Genomic DNA, 23184 nt, shown 5'->3' on the forward strand with positions numbered 1-23184 from the left:
CAAAAGTTGCACATTTCTCCTTGGCCTCATTGGGGGACACAGACCGTGAGTGTTATGCTGCTGCCACTAGGAGGCTGACACTAAGTGATACAAAGAAAGTTCGCTCCTCCCCTGCAGTATACACCCTCCTGCTGGCTCTCAGCTCCTCCCCTGCAGTATACACCCTCCTGCTGGCTCTCAGCTCCTCCCCTGCAGTATACACCCTCCTGCTGGCTCTCAGCTCCTCCCCTGCAGTATACACCCTCCTGCTGGCTCTCAGCTCCTCCCCTGCAGTATACACCCTCCTGCTGGCTCTCAGCTCCTCCCCTGCAGTATACACCCTCCTGCTGGCTCACAGCTAACCAGTTCTTGCTTAGTGTCCGTAGGAGGCACATGGACTGGTCTGCCGATCAGACCCAAAGAACTCTTTTTACCTTTACAACAGATGAATGGGGCGACGGATTCTTTCATGGTTCCGATCTCCCCGAACCAACAACAGGCGAGAACAGGAGTTTTACCTCTCCGTATCCACTCCTGCGACGTGGGAAGCCACTGCCTGAGCTGATTCTAGGGGCGACGGGACCCTTCAAGGGCACCGATCTCCCCCCTCCCTTATCAGACGAGCACTGGTGTGTCACCTCCAGTATCCTCTTCTGCAGCCAGGCCTATTGCCGGACATTCTGCCCTGCCCACCAGGTTTTACCCTCGGCTGTTCAGAGGCACTCTCCAGCGTGGCGTCCGAGCAGCCCCCACTGCACCACCACTATTAAAAGCGGATGGTACAAGGAGGCGGACGGTTCCTCTCCTCCTCCCTGCTAAATGGGACGATGGATTGAGGGTTTTTTCTTTGTCTCTGCACCATCCAAACATCAGCAACAGCACAGGATCTCTTTCTACCTTCTGACCTGCTGAACAAAGCTGCATACTGGGGTAAGTGCTGGGACTCGAACGGTTGGAGGGCTCTGCGCATTTTCCCCCTTTCGGCGCTGGCTGGCTTCAAAAATTTAGCCCCCGGCTTCGGGTTTATTTAGGCCGCAACCTGGAACTCCAGCCCATGCTAGGCCGCACTTCAGGCTCCGCCCCCCTATTCAGGCGCCTCTCATTCAGGACGAGAGATCTATTCTCGGCGGCCATCTTCATCCTCCTGCCATTTCCGGGACACGAGCTCATCCGGAAGTGGCTGCTGCATCGCACCGGCGGTACTCAGCGCTGAAGACAGCGCTATTCCAGACGGGGGACTCAGAATCTCGGTAAGGAGAATCCTCCCTCCGCACCCCTCCCCCGCACGCACCCCGGCAGCATAAAGGGACTAGCGTTCCCTATTTTTTAATACTTAACACCTGCAATCTCTGGTTGTCCAGCAAGCTCTGGTCTTAAAGGCACGGGTCTTAAGGGTACATGACTGCATTTCCTAGTCTTAAAGACGCATGCCCAGTAGTCGCTGGGCTTATAGGAACATGTCCAGCTTTCCCTGGCTTTGTAAAAACACATGACCAGCATTCCCTAGTCTTAAGGGTACGTTCACACAGGACTTTTTTGCTGTTTTTTGCTGCTTTTTTTAATGCTAATTTAGGTGCGTTATTTTGGTGCGTATTTGGTGCGTTTTTGGGTACGTTCACACAGGACTTTTTTGCTGCAGATTTTTGCTGCAGTTTTTTGCTGCAGATTTTTGCTGCAGTTTTTTTTTTATGCCAATTTTCAGCTGCTAGGACACCTCACAATGGCTCTTCACACCTCACAATGGCTCTTCACACCTTACTACCAGGAACTCCCTCACAATAGATCACAATCAGGACACCTCACAATGGCTCTTCACACCTCACAATGGCTCACAATGGCTCTTCACACCTCACAATGGCTCACAATGGCTCTTCACACCTCACAATGGCTCTTCACACCTCACTACCAGGAACTCCCTCACAATAGATCACAATCAGGACACCTCACAATGGCTCTTCACACCTCACAATGGCTCTTCATGGCTCTTCACACCTCACTAACCACACCCCTAAGCTCTTGGCTGTGAGATCCCTTCCTGCTGGCCATGATTTTCTGCATAAAAAACGCAGCAAATAATGCTACATGCGTTTTTGCAGCGTTTTTGCAGCGTTTTTTCCATCACCCATGCAAGTCAATGGGTGAAAAAACGCTGCAAAAACGCAGCAAAAACGCTGAAAGAAGTGACATGCCCTATGTCCAAAAAAAGCAGCAAAGCAGAAAATACTGATCAAACAAAAAACCAACGTGTGTGCATGAGATTTCTGAAATCTCATAGGCTTTAATGGTACTGTAAAAAGCAGCTGAAAATTAGCATAAAAAAAGCAGCAAAAAAAAGCAGCAAAAAAGTCCTGTGTGAACGTACCCTAAAGGTTCCCTAGTTTAAAAGGGGCACATTACCAGCATTCTCTGCTCTTTAAGTCATGACCAGCCAGAAGCCGGTCACCTTTCCCAGAGTGCTTAGTTCCAATGAGCTCAGGAGCCCTCCGCCACCGCCGATCCCAGCTCTTCCCAGAGTACCTAGTTCAAATGAGCTCAGGAGCCCTCCGCCGCCGCCGATCCCGGCTCTTCCCAGAGTGCTTAGTTCAAATGAGCTCAGGAGCCCTCCGCCGCCGCCGATCCCGGCTCTTCCCAGAGTGCTTAGTTCAAATGAGCTCAGGAGCCCTCCGCCGCCGCCGATCCCGGCTCTTCCCAGAGTACTTAGTTCCCCACAAGGGGCTTCACCTCTGGCGTAATCCTTGAAAAATGCCCTGGTCTTAAAGACATATGACCAGCATGCCCTGGTCTTAAAGGCACGTGACCAGTATGCCCTGGTCTTATGCACATGGCCAGTATGCCCCGGTCTTAAAGGCACATGACCAGTATGCCCTGGTCTTAAAGGCACGTGACCAGTATGCCCTGGTCTAACGCACATGACCAGTATGCCCTGGTCTTAAAGGTACATGACCAGTATGCTCTGGTCTTAAAGGCACATGACCAGTATGCCCTGGTCTTAAAGGCACATGACCATTTAAAGGCACATGAACAGTATGCCCCCCTAAAGGCACAAGACCAGTATTCCCTGGTCTTAAAGGCGCACGACCAGTATTCCCTAGTCTTAAAGGCGCATGACCAGTATTCACTGGTCTTAAGGTCACATGTTCAATCCGAAGCTGGTCACCCTAACTGAGCTCTGGAGCCCTCCACCGCTGATCCCAGTTTATCTCAGAGTACCTAGTCCCCCTCAGTGGACTTTGTCACTAACCGCAACCCATGGTTTCTCTGACCAAGAGATCGAATCCCTCTGTGAACCCTCTGTGGCTCGGAGTGCTCGCAGGACCGATATACATGGTCCCTCTCCTACAATGGGAGCCGTCGGCTAGCAGGCAAGTATTCTAGAAAAATGTACAGGCGTCTAGAAAACGGAAGTTTTCATTTCCTGATCTCTCCTCTATGATTTGTTGAGAACAACGCTCTGAATATGGATCAGATATTGCCTTGGATTGCCAGAGCTTCAGAAAAAGAGGGGCTCGCCTATTTATATCATCAACAAATTGACGAGTGGTTCCCTGGACAGAAGCCTCTGCGTGGGATGCCATACCTGGTCTGATTTTTAAGGGCGACGGGTCCTTTAAAGGGCACCGATTTCCCCCCCCTCCCCCACACACACCATCAACAGACGAGCACATGCAGTGTCGCCTCCATGTATCCTCTTCTGCATCCAAGCCTATCGCCAGACAACCTGCCCTGGTGTCCGAGCACCCCTCTTTGTATCACCACTATTTAGCGGCTGATGCAAGAAAGCGGACGATTCCTCCCTGTTAAGAGGATGGTGGATCGAGGGTTCCTAATTTTCTACTCTGCACGACGATGGCAAGACACTGTATTTTCCTGACCTGCTGGATGCAGCCCCGCATTCTGCCACTTGGCAGACTAACCGGGTAGAATTTCTTATGGTATACCTACCAGTGTCCCTGCCCGATGTATCATCAATTAATATACCACAGACGGTCGGATAGCAAATCTGGTTCGTTCCGTCTTGTGGCTTCGGGTTCAGCGCTCTACCCTTCCTTAGCCGCCAAATGGGTTGCTGGACCAATAGTCTCCTGGTCAGAGACCTTAACTACTTCGATTCACACAAGTAACCTTTCCCCGAAGACAGTACAGCTGGCCAATCAAATCTTGTGAACGGGAGACTATCAAGGGATCGTATCTTTTCTACAGACCCAACCAGCAGTGGAAGCGTTGTCCAGGACAGTCTAGATCTAAGGGATCTTGGTTCCAAAAAGGGAATGAAAAGTAAGACCGATCCTGGACCTCAAACTTCTATCAACCTTTGACAAGGTCCTCCTTTTTCAAATGGAGTTCCTCCGCTCAGCCATTACTTCAACAGAAAAATGTGGAGTTTCTGGCATCCATCAACATTCGGGATTTTTACCCTCACATTCCTATTTTTCCCCTCTACAATAATCCCTTCACCTTCCATTCGCGAACAGCATTTTCAAGTCACGACCTTGCCCTTCGGCCTGGCTACCGCACCAGAGTGGTCGCAAGGGTCATGGCGGTTGTCATGTGCCTCTTGCACCCTAGAAGCATGGTCGTCCTGCCCTATTTGGTCGACTTTCTAGCCGCTCTTCCAGGACTACGCTGAGTCGTCTATATCACTTGCAATACCTTCTCACTTGGGCTAGCAGCTAAACTTAGACAAGTGTTTCCTCATTCCCAGCTCAGCAGATCCTTTTTGAGGATGATCCTGCACAAGAAGGATGGTAATCCTCTCTCGAGTCAAGGTCGTGGCCTTTCAACAGGGAGCTCGTGCACTTGGTCACTCATTCCCTCGGTTCATTCAATTCGCTAGGAGGGTTCTGGGGAAAAAGACGACAATGGAAGCAGTTTCTTTCGCTCCGCTCGTTTTCAGCAAGTCAATCAGGCTTTCAAAGGGCAGTCTCTGAGCTCCTTCCTCATCCAGAGCCTTCTCCTGGTCCAATGGTTATTAGTGTCTTCTTCTCCCAATCATTGCTCTGGGGATCCGAACGGTACGGCTAATCCTACAGCAGGTCGACTGCCTTCAGGCGGGTCAACCATCCGTCTTCAATTGGATAATGCCACGGCTGCGCCATACGTCAACCATCTAGCAGGTACCCACAGTCAAGCGTCGTGGCCGAGGTACCTCGCACTCTCTGATGGGCCGAGATCTATCACTCGGTGATCTCAGCAGTACATATCCCTGGAGTAGAACACTGGGCGGCAGACATATTCAGCCGTCAGGGTTTCTCCTCAAGTGAGTGGGAACTTCACTCGGAAGTCTTCCATCAGATCTGCCTTCACTGGAGTACTCCAGATGTAGGTCGGATGGCGTCCAAATTGAACACCAATGTACTCCAGTTCATGGTTTGACCTCGAGATCCAAGACCATCGCAGTGCATGCTCGGTTCTTCCATGGTACCAATTTCCATAACCCCTCTTCCACTACTTCTGAGATCTTTTTGGAAGCAGAAAGGGCCCCAGTGATCCCGGGAGACCCACACTGACAATGTCAGGTTCTCTCGCTTGCCGTTCTAGTATTTTTTCCGTCTTATTGTGACAAAACTGCAAATATGGAATTTCTAGCAGGGAGTCTTCACCTGTAGTTTTTCTCTACCGCGTACCGTTAGATCTGTGGGACCTTAATGGTCCTGGGGATCTTACAGTAGACTCCTTTTTTTTTGTTGATCCGGACAGACTTTACTATCAGGGATGGTCGCTCCCCTTGTTTCTCTGCGTTCCTGTCATCCTGATGAGTCTTCAGAGCTCGCCACTCTGTTCTTTCAGACTTTTTTCCTTATTACCATCAAGGCAAGGTCGCCCTCAGGCCATCTCCTTCCCTCGTTACCAAGGTGGTATTGTATTCCCACTGTCGCAGGGGCATCGTCCTTCTCTCATTTCTTTCGGCTCCAGTCCACAAAACGGAATGGGTTCTCCATAATCTGGAAGAAGTGAGTGCTCCGAGTGGGTACGTATCGAGGACGGCGTCCTTCCGAAGGTTGGACACTTTACTTGGGCTTCTCGATGGTAAGACGGCTTCCTGACGGTCACAGGAAGGGTTTATGTCATGATCTCCATGGCCAGAGAACTAGCATAAGCCTATATAGGAACAAGCTCTTGGAAGATGGTAACTGTACTGACCATGAACTAAACCTACCGCACAACTAGAAGTAGCCAGGTAGCATGTCCTACTTTTTATCCCTATATGCCCAGCGCCGGCCGGAGAACTAAATAATGCTAGCAGAGGGAAATATAAGACCTGACTCACCTCTAGAGAAATGCCCAAAAAGGAGACAGAGGCCCCCCACATATATTGGCGGTGATTTTAGATGAAATAACAAACGCAGCAGGAAAATAGTTTTAGCAAATTTGAGGTCCGCTTTCTAGATAGCAGAAGACAGAAAGCACACTTTCATGGTCAGTAGAAAACCCTAACAAAACACCATCCAGAAATTACTTTAGGACTCTGGCATTAACTCATAATACCAGAGTGGCAATTCCTGATCAACAAGAGCTTTCCAGACACAGTAACGAAACTGCAGCTGTGAACTGGAACCAAAAAACAAAAACAAACAAGGACGAAAGTCCAACTTATCTAGTAGATGTCTGGGAGCAGGAACAAGCACAGAGAGGCTTCTGATAACATTGTTGACCGGCAAGCAACTAACAGAGAAGCCAGGTTATATAGCGACACCCAGATCTGATGAGAACAGGTGAACAGGGAAGATGATGACACAAGTTCAATTCCACCAGTAGCCACCGGGGGAGCCCAGAATCCAAATTCACAACAGTACCCCCCCCTCAAGGAGGGGGCACCGAACCCTCACCAGAACCACCAGGGCGATCAGGATGGGCCCTATGAAAGGCACGAACCAGATCGGAGGCATGAACATCAGATGCAGTGACCCAAGAATTATCCTCCTGGCCGTATCCCTTCCACTTGACCAGATACTGGAGTCTCCGTCTGGAAACACGGGAGTCTAGGATTTTCTCCACAACGTACTCCAACTCACCCTCAACCAACACCGGAGCAGGAGGCTCAACGGAAGGCACAACCGGTGCCTCATACCTGCGCAATAACGACCGATGAAAAACGTTATGAATAGAAAAGGATGCAGGGAGGTCTAAACGGAAGGAAACAGGGTTAAGAATCTCCAATATTTTATACGGACCGATGAACCGAGGCTTAAACTTAGGAGATGAGACCCTCATAGGGACAAAACGAGAAGACAACCACACCAAATCTCCAACACAAAGCCGAGGACCAACACGACGGTGACGGTTGGCAAAAAGCTGAGTCTTCTCCTGGGACAACTTCAAATTGTCCATCACCTGCCCCCAGATATGATGCAATCTCTCCACCACCGCATCCACTCCAGGACAATCCGAGGATTCCACCTGACCGGAGGAAAATCGAGGATGGAACCCCGAATTACAGAAAAACGGGGACACCAAGGTGGCAGAGCTGGCCCGATTATTGAGGGCGAACTCCGCCAATGGCAAAAAAGCAACCCAATCATCCTGGTCAGCAGACACAAAACACCTCAGATATGTCTCCAGGGTCTGATTAGTCCGCTCGGTCTGGCCATTAGTCTGAGGGTGAAAAGCAGACGAAAAAGACAAATCTATGCCCATCCTTGCACAGAATGCCCGCCAAAATCTAGACACAAATTGGGTTCCTCTGTCAGAAACGATATTCTCAGGAATACCATGCAAACGAACAACATTTTGAAAAAACAGGGGAACCAACTCGGAAGAAGAAGGCAATTTGGGCAGGGGAACCAAATGGACCATCTTAGAAAAACGGTCACACACCACCCAGATGACAGACATCTTCTGGGAAACAGGCAGATCTGAAATAAAATCCATCGAGATGTGCGTCCAAGGCCTCTTAGGAATAGGCAAGGGCAACAATAATCCACTAGCCCGAGAACAACAAGGCTTGGCCCGAGCACAAACGTCACAAGACTGCACAAAGCCTCGCACATCTCGTGACAGGGAAGGCCACCAGAAGGATCTTGCCACCAAATCCCTGGTACCAAAAATTCCAGGATGACCTGCCAATGCAGAAGAATGCACCTCAGAGATGACTCTACTGGTCCAATCATCAGGAACAAACAGCCTATCAGGCGGACAACGATCCGGTCTATCCGCCTGAAACTCCTGCAAGGCCCGCCGCAAGTCTGGAGAAACGGCTGACAAAATAACTCCATCCTTAAGGATACCTGTGGGCTCAGAGTTGCCGGGTGAATCAGGCTCAAAACTCCTAGAAAGGGCATCCGCCTTAACATTCTTAGAACCCGGTAGGTATGACACCACAAAATTAAACCGAGAAAAAAATAATGACCAGCGCGCCTGTCTAGGATTCAGGCGCCTGGCGGTCTCAAGATAAATCAAATTTTTGTGGTCAGTCAATACCACCACCTGATGTCTGGCCCCCTCAAGCCAATGGCGCCACTCCTCAAACGCCCACTTCATGGCCAAAAGCTCCCGATTCCCAACATCATAATTCCGCTCAGCGGGCGAAAATTTACGGGAAAAGAAGGCACAAGGCCTCATCACGGAGCAGTCAGAACTTTTCTGCGACAACACTGCCCCAGCTCCGATCTCAGAAGCGTCGACCTCAACCTGAAAAGGAAGAGCCACATCAGGCTGACGCAACACAGGGGCAGAAGAAAAACGGCGCTTAAGCTCCTGAAAGGCCTCCACAGCATCAGGGGACCAATTAGCAACATCAGCACCCTGTCTAGTCAAATCGGTCAATGGCTTAACGACATCCGAAAAACCAGAAATAAATCGACGATAAAAGTTGGCAAAGCCCAAAAATTTCTGAAGACTTTTAAGAGAAGAGGGCTGCGTCCAATCACAAATAGCTTGAACCTTGACAGGATCCATCTCAATGGAAGAGGGAGAAAAAATATATCCCAAAAAGGAAATTCTCTGAACCCCAAATACGCACTTAGAACCCTTGACACACAGAGAATTAGACCGCAAAACCTGAAAAACCCTCTTAACTTGCTGGACATGAGAGTCCGAGTCATCCGAAAAAATCAGAATATCATCCAGATACACTATCATAAATTTATCCAAAAAATCGCGGAAAATATCATGCATAAAGGACTGGAAGACTGAAGGGGCATTAGAAAGACCAAAAGGCATCACCAAATACTCAAAGTGGCCCTCGGGCGTATTAAATGCGGTTTTCCACTCATCCCCCTGCCTGATCCGCACCAAATTATACGCCCCACGGAGATCAATCTTAGAGAACCACTTGGCCCCCTTTATGCGAGCAAACAAATCAGTCAGCAACGGCAATGGGTATTGATATTTAACCGTGATTTTATTCAAAAGCCGATAATCAATACATGGTCTCAAAGAGCCGTCTTTTTTTGACACAAAGAAAAAACCGGCTCCTAAGGGAGATGACGATGGACGAATATGTCCCTTTTCCAAGGACTCCTTTATATATTCTCGCATAGCAGCATGTTCAGGCACAGACAGATTAAATAAACGACCCTTTGGGTATTTACTACCCGGAATTAAATCTATAGCACAATCGCACTCACGGTGCGGAGGTAGTGAACCCAGCTTGGGTTCTTCAAAGACGTCACGATAATCAGACAGGAACTCAGGGATTTCAGAGGGAATAGATGATGAAATGGAAACCAAAGGTACGTCCCCATGAGTCCCCCTACATCCCCAGCTCAACACAGACATAGCTCTCCAGTCAAGGACTGGGTTGTGAGACTGCAGCCATGGCAATCCTAGCACCAAATCATCATGTAGATTATACAGCACCAGAAAACGAATAGTCTCCTGGTGATCCGGATTAATACGCATAGTTACTTGTGTCCAGTATTGTGGTTTATTATTAGCCAATGGGGTGGAGTCAATCCCCTTCAGAGGAATAAGAGTCTCCAAAGGCTCTAAATCATACCCACAACGATTGGCAAAGGACCAATCCATAAGACTCAAAGCGGCGCCAGAGTCGATATAGGCGTCCGTGGTAATAGATGACAAAGAGCAAATCAGGGTCACAGACAAAATAAATTTAGACTGTAAAGTGCCAATGGAAACGGATTTATCAAGCTTTTTAGTACGCTTAGAGCATGCTGATATAACATGAGTAGAATCCCCACAATAGAAACACAACCCATTTTTCCGTCTAAAATTCTGCCGCTCGCTTCTGGACAGAATTCTATCACACTGCATGCTTTCTGGCGTCTTCTCAGTGGACACCGCCAGATGGTGCACTGGTTTGCGCTCCCGCAGACGCCTATCGATCTGAATGGCCATTGTCATGGACTCATTCAGACCCGCAGGCACAGGGAACCCCACCATAACATCCTTAATGGCATCAGAGAGACCCTCTCTGAAAGTAGCCGCCAAGGCACACTCATTCCACTGAGTAAGCACAGACCATTTACGGAATCTTTGGCAGTAAATTTCAGCTTCATCTTGCCCCTGCGATAGGGACATCAAAGTTTTTTCTGCCTGAAGTTCCAAATGAGGTTCCTCATAGAGCAACCCCAAGGCCAGAAAAAACGCATCCACATTGCGCAACGCAGGATCCCCTGGTGCCAATGAAAAAGCCCAGTCTTGAGGGTCGCCGCGGAGCAAGGAAATCACAATCCCAACCTGCTGTGCAGGGTCTCCAGCAGAACGAGATTTCAGGGACAAAAATAACTTGCAATTATTTCTAAAATTCTGAAAGCCAGATCTATTCCCTGAGAAGAATTCCGGCAAAGGAATTCTCGGCTCTGATACCGGAGCATGAACAACAAAATCTTGCAAACTTTGTACTTTCGTGGCGAGATTATTCAAACCTGCAGTTACACTCTGAAGATCCATTATAGACAGGTGAACACAGAGCCATTCAAAGATTAGAAGGAGAGAGAAAAAAAAGAAAGACTGCAGCATAGACAGACTGGCAAGTGATCCAATCAAGAGCACAAAAAAAAAAAAAAAAAAAAAAACTCTCAGCAGACTTCTTATTTCTCTCCTTTCTCAGCCAAGGATTTTAACCCTTTAGTGGGCCGGTCAAACTGTCATGATCTCCATGGCCAGAGAACTAGCATAAGCCTATATAGGAACAAGCTCTTGGAAGATGGTAACTGTACTGACCATGAACTAAACCTACCGCACAACTAGAAGTAGCCAGGTAGCATGTCCTACTTTTTATCCCTATATGCCCAGCGCCGGCCGGAGAACTAAATAATGCTAGCAGAGGGAAATATAAGACCTGACTCACCTCTAGAGAAATGCCCAAAAAGGAGACAGAGGCCCCCCACATATATTGGCGGTGATTTTAGATGAAATAACAAACGCAGCAGGAAAATAGTTTTAGCAAATTTGAGGTCCGCTTTCTAGATAGCAGAAGACAGAAAGCACACTTTCATGGTCAGTAGAAAACCCTAACAAAACACCATCCAGAAATTACTTTAGGACTCTGGCATTAACTCATAATACCAGAGTGGCAATTCCTGATCAACAAGAGCTTTCCAGACACAGTAACGAAACTGCAGCTGTGAACTGGAACCAAAAAACAAAAACAAACAAGGACGAAAGTCCAACTTATCTAGTAGATGTCTGGGAGCAGGAACAAGCACAGAGAGGCTTCTGATAACATTGTTGACCGGCAAGCAACTAACAGAGAAGCCAGGTTATATAGCGACACCCAGATCTGATGAGAACAGGTGAACAGGGAAGATGATGACACAAGTTCAATTCCACCAGTAGCCACCGGGGGAGCCCAGAATCCAAATTCACAACAGGTTTAGCTGTTTCATCAGCCATGTTAGCCTGGTGGATTCTTTTCACCATCCAGGAGTCCTTCTGTGCTAGATGTCAGCCCATCTCCCTGTCTGAGGGCTCTAGACACCAGACGCCGGCAAGCACGGCCGCAAGCTTGCGAATTCCTCCAGTCCGCATGCATTCTTGAAGCACTATAATTCCCACACTTCCACAGATGTGAGTCTGGGCAGGCGGACTCTACAGGCCGCAGTGACGCACTTGTAAGTAGCGGTTACACCGGCCTGATCTGATGTTGTCCCCACCCAGGGACTGCTTTGGGACGTCCCACGGTCTGTGTCCCCCAATGAGGCGAAGGAGAAATAGTGATTTTTGTGTACTCACCGTAAAATCCTTTTCTCCGAGCCATTCATTGGGGGACACAGCTCCCTCCCTATTATTAGTTTGTGCTTGTTTTATAATTTGACATGCTGTACTCTCATATGTAATGTGACATGCTATACTCTCATATGTTGTTATTGATCTCCTACTGCTTTTGCACCGAACTGGTTAGCTGAGAGCCAGCAGGAGGGTGTATACTGCAGGGGAGGAGCTAACTTTCTTTGTATCACTTAGTGTAAGCCTCCTAGTGGCAGCAGCATACACCCACGGTCTGTGTCCCCCAATGAATGGCTCGGAGAAAAGGATTTTACGGTGAGTACACAAAAATCCCTATTTTAGCTCAGATATGGCGTGCGTCTATACTTACACTTTTATTTTTTTATCAAAGACTAGAGAACATGGAGTGCAAAAACACCAGCAAATATAGAAAAGTAAAAAATAGTATTTTATTAAATTTAGGACATACAGAAAGTAACCCAATCACAGTAAGTAATACAAAAAAAGAGGGAAAAATAAGAAACCTACTAGCACAGCAGGTAAAGTGGACCAGTAATGAAATATATGTTAGGGCAGGTGCAGCAAAAAACGGATCTGGGGGGAGGAGAAATAAATAGGTAAAGCATCCAGGCTCTGCGCATAAGCCTCTATGGATGCTACCAGCAGTAAAAAATCCCCGAACCCCCTATACCTATCAATAAAATGCCGTCACTCACCCATGAGTACAAGTATCCTAGGTCCTCCTGCTGTGACCCCTTAAGCAGGAGGACCTAGGATACTTGTACTCGTGGGTGAGTGACGGCATTTTATTGATAGGTATAGGGGGTTCGGGGATTTTTTACTGCTGGTAGCATCCATAGAGGCTTATGCGCAGAGCCTGGATGCTTTACCTATTTATTTCTCCTCCCCCCAGATCCGTTTTTTGCTGCACCTGCCCTAACATATATTTCATTACTGGTCCACTTTACCTGCTGTGCTAGTAGGTTTCTTATTTTTCCCTCTTTTTTGTATTACTTACTGTGATTGGGTTACTTTCTGTATGTCCTAAATTTAATAAAATACTATTTTTTACTTTTCTATATTTGCTGGTGTTTTTGCACTCCATGTTCTCTAGTCTTTGATATATTTTAGGAGTAGTACACCTATGATTATAGTGGTGCCATTTATGTACTCACAGAGAGAGCAGGGCTTTGGCCCCTCTCAGTCCGGATATTTCGCTATATTTGTTGTGATTTGTGTTCTAACTTTTATTTTTTTAGCAAGAAAAAGTGGCTCAAATAGCTTGATAAATTCCACCTCATGGGGCAGATTCATCAGATGGTTTCAGAGATCTGATGTAAAACTGTTCTGTCCAAACATTTTTTAGTTGCACAAAATTCTTGCAACCGTTTACAGTTTTTTTTTTTAAAAGTCTGCTCCACCCACTGTTTGAGCCACGGCCTAAGAAATTCCACATATCATATTTGACTCCACAAAAACAACGTAAATTTAAGGCAGAAATGTCAATAACTGGTGTAACATTTCTGTTTCTGAAATATTCCAAATTTATTAAAAAGCCCATTTATGAATGAATTTGGTGCACCCCACTCCGGCGCACGCATGGCATACTAAGCCCCAATCTTGATAAATTGTCCTTTATATGTTTTCAAAGGGATTCTGATCACTCTCGATGTGTTGAGTTTGTTTTAGTTTTTTTTTACATTTTTTTCCCGTAGTTTGGTATTCTTGCCTTGCAAAATACAAAATTCTGAAACTATCAAAAAAGAAAAGATACCAGTGTGAACAAGGAAATTGTACTATCGCAAAGGGCTTTATTTCTTACTTTTTGTGTTTCCTTTGGCTATAACTTCTGTCTTGTAACTTGCTTTGTTTTTGCTTGTAGAATATCTTCACCAATCATTCCCTGGATGTGAACGTGCGGTGGCTCGCCGTGCTCTACTTTAAGAACGGGATCGATCGCTACTGGAGAAGGGTGGCCCCAAAGTAAGTCCCATTTTTCTAGTGTGATGCATCCCAGGTTGTTGCTTTCTTGTTGCGCTCCTCTCATCATGGCGAGGTTTTATCTTCTACTTCCCCAATACAAAACCAATGTAAATTATTAATTGTGATGTCTTTTAGTATGTGTAAGTGCAAAGACCAAAGCCTGTCCTCATTCTCGCCGCCTCATCCATAATGCAGGCTCTGATTTATTCATCACTGACAATTTATAGTGGGAAGACGTGTTCTTGTGCAATTCTAAATGACTGATTTGGAGACTTGCCGCAATATGATGTTTTATAAATATGTCAGGAATGGAAATCTTCTGGTGTCATGGCAGACAGCAGTAAGAGAACAATTGTGCATTGATAGAAAATAATATTTATATGGCCGGACCCCTGGTATGTTTCCCCCTGGTATGTAATTCTCCGCAGCACAGTTTTTTACGTGAATCTTCTCCAAAATTGCTTCAATTACTCTTTGAATATTTTTCTCCACGATTTCATGGTCAAAATCCACATTGCTATGCCGCAAAAGATTTTGAAAACCGCACCAAGGAAAAAACAAAGTGACATGTTAAGCATCATGTGATATGGATTCCTTGTGGAATCTGCATGAAACTTTACCTCCGCAGGTGGTAAACCACAGGTGTAAAACCGCAGTGAAATCCACACAAAAACCACGGTAAATCCGCGATAAATCTGCAGCAAAAACGTAGCGTTTTTGCCCTGCAGATTTAGCAAATCTGCTGCGGAAAAATCCGCAGAGGACCATTCTACATGTGTACATACCCTAATGGTATGTGCACACGTAGATGAAACCTCTGTGGATTTTTCCGCACCTGTTTTGAGAAATCCGCAGGTAAAAAGCACTGCGTTTTACCTGCTGATTTTATGCGTTTTTTTGTGCGGATTCCACCTGCGGTTTTAGGCTGTGTGCACACGTTTCGCGTTTTTTGCGTTTTTTTCGCTATAAAAACGCGATAAAACCGCAAAAAACAGCATACATTATGCATCCCATCATTTAGAATGAATGCTGCAATTTTTGTGCACATGATGTGTTTTTTTCCCCGAAAAAAACGCATTGCGGTAAAAAATGCAGCATTTTCATTAATTTTGCGGATTTTTAGCGGATTTCCCACTATATAATGCATTAGGAAATGTCCGGAAAAATCCGCACTGCGGATGTTGTTTTCCATAGGTCTACATGGTACCGTAAACGCATGGAAAACTGCTGCGAATGCGCAGTGGCCAATCCGCTGCGGATCCGCAGCAAAATCCGCAACGTGTGCACATATCCTAAGATTTTAGAAATCACATGCACACAGCTTGTTTTTTGTTCGCCCTCAGAATTTTGTACAATACCTTGTTTTTTTTGCAGAATGCAACAAGTCACTTCTTTCAGCGGTTTTTCATCCATTGAAAGCAATGAGTGGTACAACAAACGCTGAAAAAACGTTGCAAAAATGCAAGTATAAGGTTTTGCAGCTTTTTTTTTTTGCCAAAACCTGACGAAACAGACTTATGGTTTTTGTTTTTTTTTTTGCACTAAAATTTATCAGCATGGACAAGAGACAAATATAACCTGACAAAAAAGCAGCAAAAAATGCACTAAAAACAAAGCAAAAGAAACAAGACCTGGTATTGTGAAGCAAGTTTCTTACTACCAAAGAGCAGGTTTTGCCTTAGGAAAAAACACATGAAAAATGCAACCTGTGAACATAGCCTCAGGTTGTGTGCGCACGTTGCAGATTTGGTGCATTTTTGTCATGTTTTTTTCTGTGCGGATTTGTGACAAAACCTGAAGCAAAACGTGATGCCAGCAAAGTGAATGAACAACCTGAAGTGTCATGCACACTTTGCTTATTTTTGACTTGCAGAATAACCTGCAGCATGTCAATTCTCTGTGCATTTTTTGCCCTGTGTTGTTCACCATTGACTTCACTCAAAACGATCAAAAACATACCAAAAACGTGTGTTTTTCCTGCCAAGCGCTGCAGTAATGGTGCAGAAATGTTACTGAACGTGTGCACATAGCCTAAAAGGCTGCAAGAAATGTGTGTGGGGGGGGAGAGCTTTAAAAATTGCATCATATCTGAAAACCCTCATCAAAAAAAAGGCATTGATTTCTGAAATGGATTTACATTGAAAACCACATTAGATTTTATGCCCCCTGAAAATCCTCCCTGTTAACACTCCAAAAGCCACATAAAAAATGTTTCCGAATCAAAGAAGTGCCATGTCTCTACATTTATTTTATGCGTTTTGGTTTATTAATACCTTTTATATGAATATTAATGTGGATTTCCCATTGACGTGAATAGGCAGCTTTTTCGTGCAGTATTTAAAGTGTTTTTTATATTGATTTTGGCACAGATCCACTTCAAAATCCATGTAAAAACTACTGTGAGATCGTATTGTTAGGACCAGTGTGTTTGAAGGCAGCAGCAACAGAAAGGGTGAAATCTGCCACTTAGGGTGACATGCTGTGGACCTTCAAAACAAATTCATACACTGAAAGAAGGTTAATTATTGGCCAAAATCTGTCTGTCTAGATAGATAGACATATCAGGGTTATTCCTGAAAAAACAAGTTTACTCTGTCGCCTCATTGGGGGACACAGGACCATGGGTGTTATGCCGCTGTCCACTAGGAGGCGACACTATGCATTATCTGAAAAAGATTAACTGTGGCTCCTCCTCTGCAGTATACACCCCTGGACACCCCTTCTCCAGTTTTTGCTTAGTGTCGCATAGGAGGCACACCTAATATTTTTTACTCCGTTTTTTTCCAACGGATTACAGATGAAGAAAAGTGGGTCTCCTGTGAGACTCCCGGCATGGCTCCTTCCTCGACCCCCTATTATGCGGTGCCCAGTTGAAGTAGAGATGGCTATTCCCCATGTTGCTCCTTCCCCATGTTGCTCCTTCCCCAGTCCCTCGGGTGCTGGTTCGAAGTCGAGACCCCCCTCCTTCCCCAATTCCTTTTGGTTTCTGGGTTGAGGTCGAGGCGAGGATAAAGGCCCCTGAAGGTGACAACAGCACCCTCCCTAATCCCCCTCGGGGGCATTAGGTTGTGACGCCTCAGGTAGGGCCTGTACAGGCAGCATTCTACAGCTCCCAGCAATGGGCCAGAACACTGCGCCTGCATCCAGGTACCCCAGCCCAGCTGCGGGCTCCTGTCGGGGCCGGGGGGAGTGCAGGCAGGCATGGCACACACAGACATAGGGCTCCCTGTGCCCCTGTCTCTGCGGCAGCACCAGCTCTATACTGCCTCAGGGGGATTCCTCACAGGGCCCCCCCTTCTGCTTACAGCCCCACCGCTATCCTGCCTTTAAATCTGGGGGGTCCGGTTCAGATCCGACAAAGGACTCCACCCCCCCCACCCCCCCGGCCCCCGGAATTCCGCGCCGGCCTGTAGCCTTTCTGGGCATCAGGCATCTAATTTAGGGCCCGACTTCGGCCTAGCTGTAGCCGCCGCCTCCTCTCCGCCCCCCCGGCCCGCCCCCGGATGACAAATATGACACTCTACAGTGTCATAAAGGGGGTGGATCGAGACAGAAAGGGCGCGTTTTTACACAGCTTTGCCGCCTTTTTTTTCAGCTCTCCGCCCCCTTCTCCTCCTGCCTCTTCTCCTCGGTGGCCATTTCTACTGCAGCTAGGATTAACCCTGCATCTCCCGGTCAGCAGGACCAGGCCCAGGCCAGCCAGTCTCCGGGGGGCACAAGACTGTGGATCTTCGGTGCTGGACCTAGGGGCATACTGGTGGGGTAAGATCACAGCTGGGTTGTTTTACTCAGGCTGTGAATCCATATTACCTATAAGGCTCCCCTATAGGTTTCTGTACCCCTGTAAGGTCCTCTGCAGCCAGCACTTCTGCACTCTGTGCACTATGCCGGGCTCAAGGTCCAAGAGAACCGGGCAGGACTGCTATTATGCATTCTGTACAGCCTGCAGGACCGCTCTCCCCAGTGGCAGCACGTAACGCGCTGCCAGGACTGCATCCAGACTACTGCGTCAGAGCCCCAAGAAGCCCCTGCTAATGCCTCGGTGTCTAACGCCACGCCGGAATGGTCACTCAGAGGTCGCAATCTATGACGCAGTCTATAGATAACCAAACCTCCATATTGCTTCGGGCTCTGCAGAGTCATGCCTCGGCTATGACCGCTACCCAGCAAAGGGAGAGCTTGACTCAGGAACAGAACGACCAGGCACATCAACGTCTAGGTCAGGACGCAAGCGGACCCATAGGTCAAGTCCATCTGCATCATCCCATAGCACACGGTCATCCCCTTCTAGGGAAAGATACCGTAGTTCCAAGTCATCTAGACCGTCCCCTTCCAGGGGCAGACAATGCAGATCTCCGCAGTCCCCGACCAGAGAAGGCCTCCTCCCCAGCTCACCCAGCAGGGGACGCCTCAGTGATACACAGGATTCGGAAGGCATCTGCGACTCCGACTCAGACAGGGAAACGGAGGGGTCCCTGATCCCAATCCCCCCTAGCAATACAGCGCTAGTCGAGGACATAATCTCTTCCATCCATCGGGTGCTGGATATTTCTAATCTGGCACCCGAGGATTTCCTTTGAAGGACCTCTGAAGCCGCCTAAGGTTTTTCACTAACCACCCAGAGTTTAAAGCGATCCTTATAGAGCAGCTCTCACAACCTGAGAAAAAATTCGCTAATCGCAAATATCTGGAGGCAAGGTACCTTTTCCCACAGAAGGACACCAAGGAATGGACAGATCCACCCGAAGTGGACCCCCCAGTCTCTAGACTAGCAGCACAGACTCTCCTTTCACTGCCAGATAGCTCAACCCTCAGGGATGCAGCAGACCGGCAGTTAGAACGCATGGCTCGTTCAATTTTCGAGGCGGCAGGGGCCTCCCTGGCTGCCGCATTCGCTTCAGTTTGGGCTGCGAAGGCCATACTGGCTTGGGCCAAAAATGTATAAGCTGGCCTCCAAGCATCTGCTCCTGAGCTGTTGGACCAAGCGGTTCAAATAGCAGTTGTAGCAGATTACATGCTTCATGCACCTCTGGATTCAGCAAGGGGCGTAGCGGGGATAGCATCAAACGCCATCACGATTCGGCGTATCCTCTGGCTGCGGAATGGAAAGCGGACGCAGCCTCCAAGAAGTCCCTCACGCCTCTCCCTCAACTGAAACCTATACGCACTTACAAGAAGTGTAACAAAACCGATTCCTATCCTTTCGGAATTCCTCAGGCTGGTCCGTCTCGCGTCCAGCACAAAATCGTAACCGTTCCCCACACAGGGACAACTCATGGTCGATGCAAAGGTCGGACAAGACCTGGCAGTTAAAAGCAGGCCAGTCAAAGCCCAAAGGAGGTAAACCTCAGATTTTTTTTTTTTTTCCTCCTCATGACTCACGGACCCCTGAAGACATCCCACCCGTAGGTGGCCGACTTTGCAGGAGTCATAGTACCGGTTCCCACGGCCGGGTGCTTCCGAGGGTTCTACTCCAATCAATTCGTAGTCCCCAAGAAAGGAGGCAGCGTACGGCCCATACTGGACCTAAAACAACTCCACAAATATGTACGGGTTCGTCACTTCCGCTTGAGTCCCCTTCGGTCCATCATTGCATCCATGGAGAAGGGAGAATATCTCGCCTTCATAGCAATACAAGACGCATACCTGCATATACCGATTGCACCTGCTCGTCAGAGTTTTCTCAGGTTCGCAATCGACCAGGACCACTACCAGTTCGTGGCTCTCCCGTTCGGACTCGCCACGGCTCCCAGAGTGTTTACCAAGGTCTTGGCGGCCACCATGGACATCCTGCACTCCAGAGGCATAGTAGTCGTTCCATACCTGGACGATCTACTCATCAAGGCTCCTACCTTCAGGGACTGCGAGCTCAGCGTCTCAATCACAATCGACACTCTGATTCGCATGGGCTGGTTAGTCAACCTACAAAGGTCATCACCAACCCTGAGTCAGTCTCTGACCTTCCTGGGAATGCTATACAACACCTCCAGGGGTCTAGTGCTCTTTCCCAGGGACAAGGCACTGGCTCTCCGCCTAGGAGTTTGCATCCTCCTCTGCAAACCCCCTCGATCTCTCCGGTTTGCCATGAGTCCTCGGCAGGATGGGGGCAGCAATAGAAGCGGTCCCAGGCCTCTCCAACTAGCCATTCTCAAGTCCTGGGACAGGAATCCCTTTCTCTCTCGACAGGGAGTTCCGGCTAACGTCGTCAACCAAGAGGTCCCTGCACTGGTGGCTCAAGGCAACCTCGCTAGCAAAGGGGAAATCCTTTCTCACAGGTCAGTGGAAGGTTCTGACCACCGATGCGAGCCTGACGGGTTGGGGTGTAGTGCACCTACACCACAGGACACAGGGCAAATGGTCCCCAGTGGAAGTGACCATGCCCATCAACATCCTGGAAATTCGTGCCATCCTCCTGGCATTGAGGGCCTTCCATCACTTACTGGCAGCCTCTCACATCAGAATACAGTCGGACAATGCCACCACTGTGGCATATGTGAATCACCAGGGGGGGGGACCCGCAGTACCCAGGCGATGCGAGAAGTGTCACACATCCTCCACTGGGTGGAGGACACAAGCTCTGTTCTCTCGGCGGTCCACATTCCGGGTGTGGACAACTGGGAAGCAGACTTCCTCAGACGACAAGGAATAGATTTGGGAGAGTGGTCTCTCCATCCCGAAATTTTTCGTCAGATCTGCCATCGCTGGGGGACCCCAGATGTGGACCTAATGGCATCCCACTTCAATGCCAAGGTCTCCAACTTCATGCCAGAACACACGATCCGCAGTCGCTCGGAGCAGACATTCTGGTTCAGGACTGGACCCAGTTCTAGCCTCTGTACATTTTTCCACCTATCCCCCTGTTATCCAGAGTGGTGAGGAAGATCAAGCAAGATGGAGTTCCAACCATCTTAATCGCACCGGTCTGGCCCAGACGTACATGGTACTCCGACGTCGTACAACTTTCAGCAGGCGCCCCCTGGCACCTCCCCGACTGCCCGGATCTTCTATCACAAGGCCCGTTCTACCACCAGAACTCAGGGGCTCTCAATTTGATGGCATGGCCCTTGAAACCTGGGTTCTAACCCAGGCAGGGCTCTCGACGGACGTCATTAGGACCATGATCAGGGCACGGAAGCCAGCCTCTGCCAAGATCTATGACCGTACCTGGAAAGTTCTCTTTACCTGGTGCGAATCTTGCGGCCAGACTCCATTCCCTTCTTTCCTCCCCGAACTACCTGTTTTTTTCTCCAATCGGGTCTGGAGGCCAGGCTGTCCCTGGGCTCGCCTAAGAGCCAGGTGTCAGCCCTCTCAGTGCTTTTTTTTCAAAGGCGCATTGCTACCAAGCTGCGAGTAAGGACTTTTCTTCAGGGGGTTTCCCGATTGGTTCACCCCTACAGACGACCACTAGACACGTGGGACCTCAACCTGGTCCTGACAGCATTGCAGGAACCACTCTTCTAACCCCTTAAGGAGGTTCCTCTCCACCTTCTCTCCCAGAAGGTGGTTTTTTTCCTGGTGGCAATCACCTCGCTACGCAGGGTGTCTGAACTTACAGCACTCTCCTGCAGACGGCCCTTCCTGTTTTTTTCACCAGGACATGGTAGTTCTCTGTACGGTCCCATCCTTCCTTCCGAAGGTTGTGTCCAACTTCCACCTCAATGAGGAAATTTCTCTGCCTTCCCTTTGTCCGGTTCAGGTTCATATAGTGGAGAAGCCTCTGAATGCGCTTGACCTTGTCAGGGCATAGCGTATATATGTGTCTAGGACTGCGTCCTTCCGGAGGTCTGATCCCTTTTCCTTCTTCCGGAAGGCGGCCGCAAGGGTCTGCCAGCTTCCAAAGCTACCCTTGCCAGGTAGATCACATCCACCATACAAGAGGCCTACCGCCTTAAGAATCCTCCTCTTCCAGCCTGTATTACGGCACACTCTACATGGGTGGTAGGGGCCTCCTGGGCCATTTGGCTCCAGGCTTCTGCACAACAAGTGTGTAAGGCGGCCACTTGGACTAGCCCACACTCGTTTACTAAACACTACAGGGTTCATACCCAGTCCTCAGCGGAAGCGAGCCTGGGTAGATGTGTTCTGCAGGCGGCGGTGCCCCAAGTATAGGGGCCTGTCTGCACAATATTCGTCCATTGCTTCCCACCCAGGGACTGCTTTGGGATGTCCCATGGTCCTGTGTCCCCCAATGAGGCGACAGAGTAAAGGAGATTTTTGTGTACTCACCGTAAAATCTCTTTCTCTTAGCCTCAAATTGGGGGACACAGCTCCCACCCTGTTGCCCTTTTCGGGCCGTTGTTACTGTTGAGTTCTCGTATTGTTCTTTGAGCTTGTACATAGTGGCCTTCTTATAGGCATGTCTATGTAATTCATGTTACGTCCTCCTACTGATTTTGCACAAAACTGGAGAAGGCTGACGCCGTCCAGGGGTGTATACTGCAGAGGAGGAGCCACGGTTAATCTTTTTCAGATTATGCATAGTGTCGCCTCCTAGTGGACAGCAGCATAACACCCATGGTCCTGTGTCCCCCAATTAGAGGCTAAGAGAAAGAGATTTTACGGTGAGTACACAAAAATCTCCTTATCTCCTATCTGTTGGGCTTATCTCCATTGTCTGTGGGATTGCTGAGTATAGCACTAGACTTTTTCCAACCGTTGGGATCCCCAGCATTCTCAATGTCATGACTCTGGAACTCACCTTGAAAGTCACCATTGTGCACGTGCTTGGCCGCGGCACCATTCATTGTGTATGGAACTATCTACAGTAGTACAACACATGGCTATTTCCAGCAGTCCCATAGACGATGAGTGGAGCAGACGCTGAGCGTGCACATCTTCTCTTGTTTGAAGATGAGAGACAGAGCCCCCTTTTTCGATCTTCAGATCCCTGGGTCTGTTGGCCCCCCAGATAACTTGCTTTTCTGGGAATAACTCTTAACCCTAAATATCCATGGTACGTACTGTGGCAGAGAACAAGTGGGAGAGAAGGTTATGGACAGCTGCTCCAGTTTTCCTACCTCCATACATTAATCCATGACGCTAATATCCAAAACTGCACATGGCAAAAATTAAAAAAACCTGGTTTCATAGGGA

The 23184-nt window shown here is 48.3% G+C and overlaps 1 protein-coding gene across 4 annotated transcripts in view; it reads left to right on the forward strand.

Annotated features, from left to right (window-relative positions):
* Nucleotides 1–23184, forward strand: part of IPO11 (importin 11) — a 518704-nt gene that overhangs the window by 20339 nt on the left and 475181 nt on the right. For all 4 annotated transcript variants that reach the window (XM_077286029.1, XM_077286021.1, XM_077286008.1 and 1 more), the window contains exon 3: nt 13991–14091. In XM_077286029.1, coding sequence (XP_077142144.1) covers nt 13991–14091 — 101 coding nt within the window. The remainder of the gene's footprint in view (nt 1–13990; nt 14092–23184) is intronic.

This window comes from Ranitomeya variabilis, chromosome 1 (genome assembly GCF_051348905.1).
Source record: "Ranitomeya variabilis isolate aRanVar5 chromosome 1, aRanVar5.hap1, whole genome shotgun sequence".
NCBI classification, from domain to species: Eukaryota; Metazoa; Chordata; class Amphibia; order Anura; family Dendrobatidae; genus Ranitomeya; species Ranitomeya variabilis.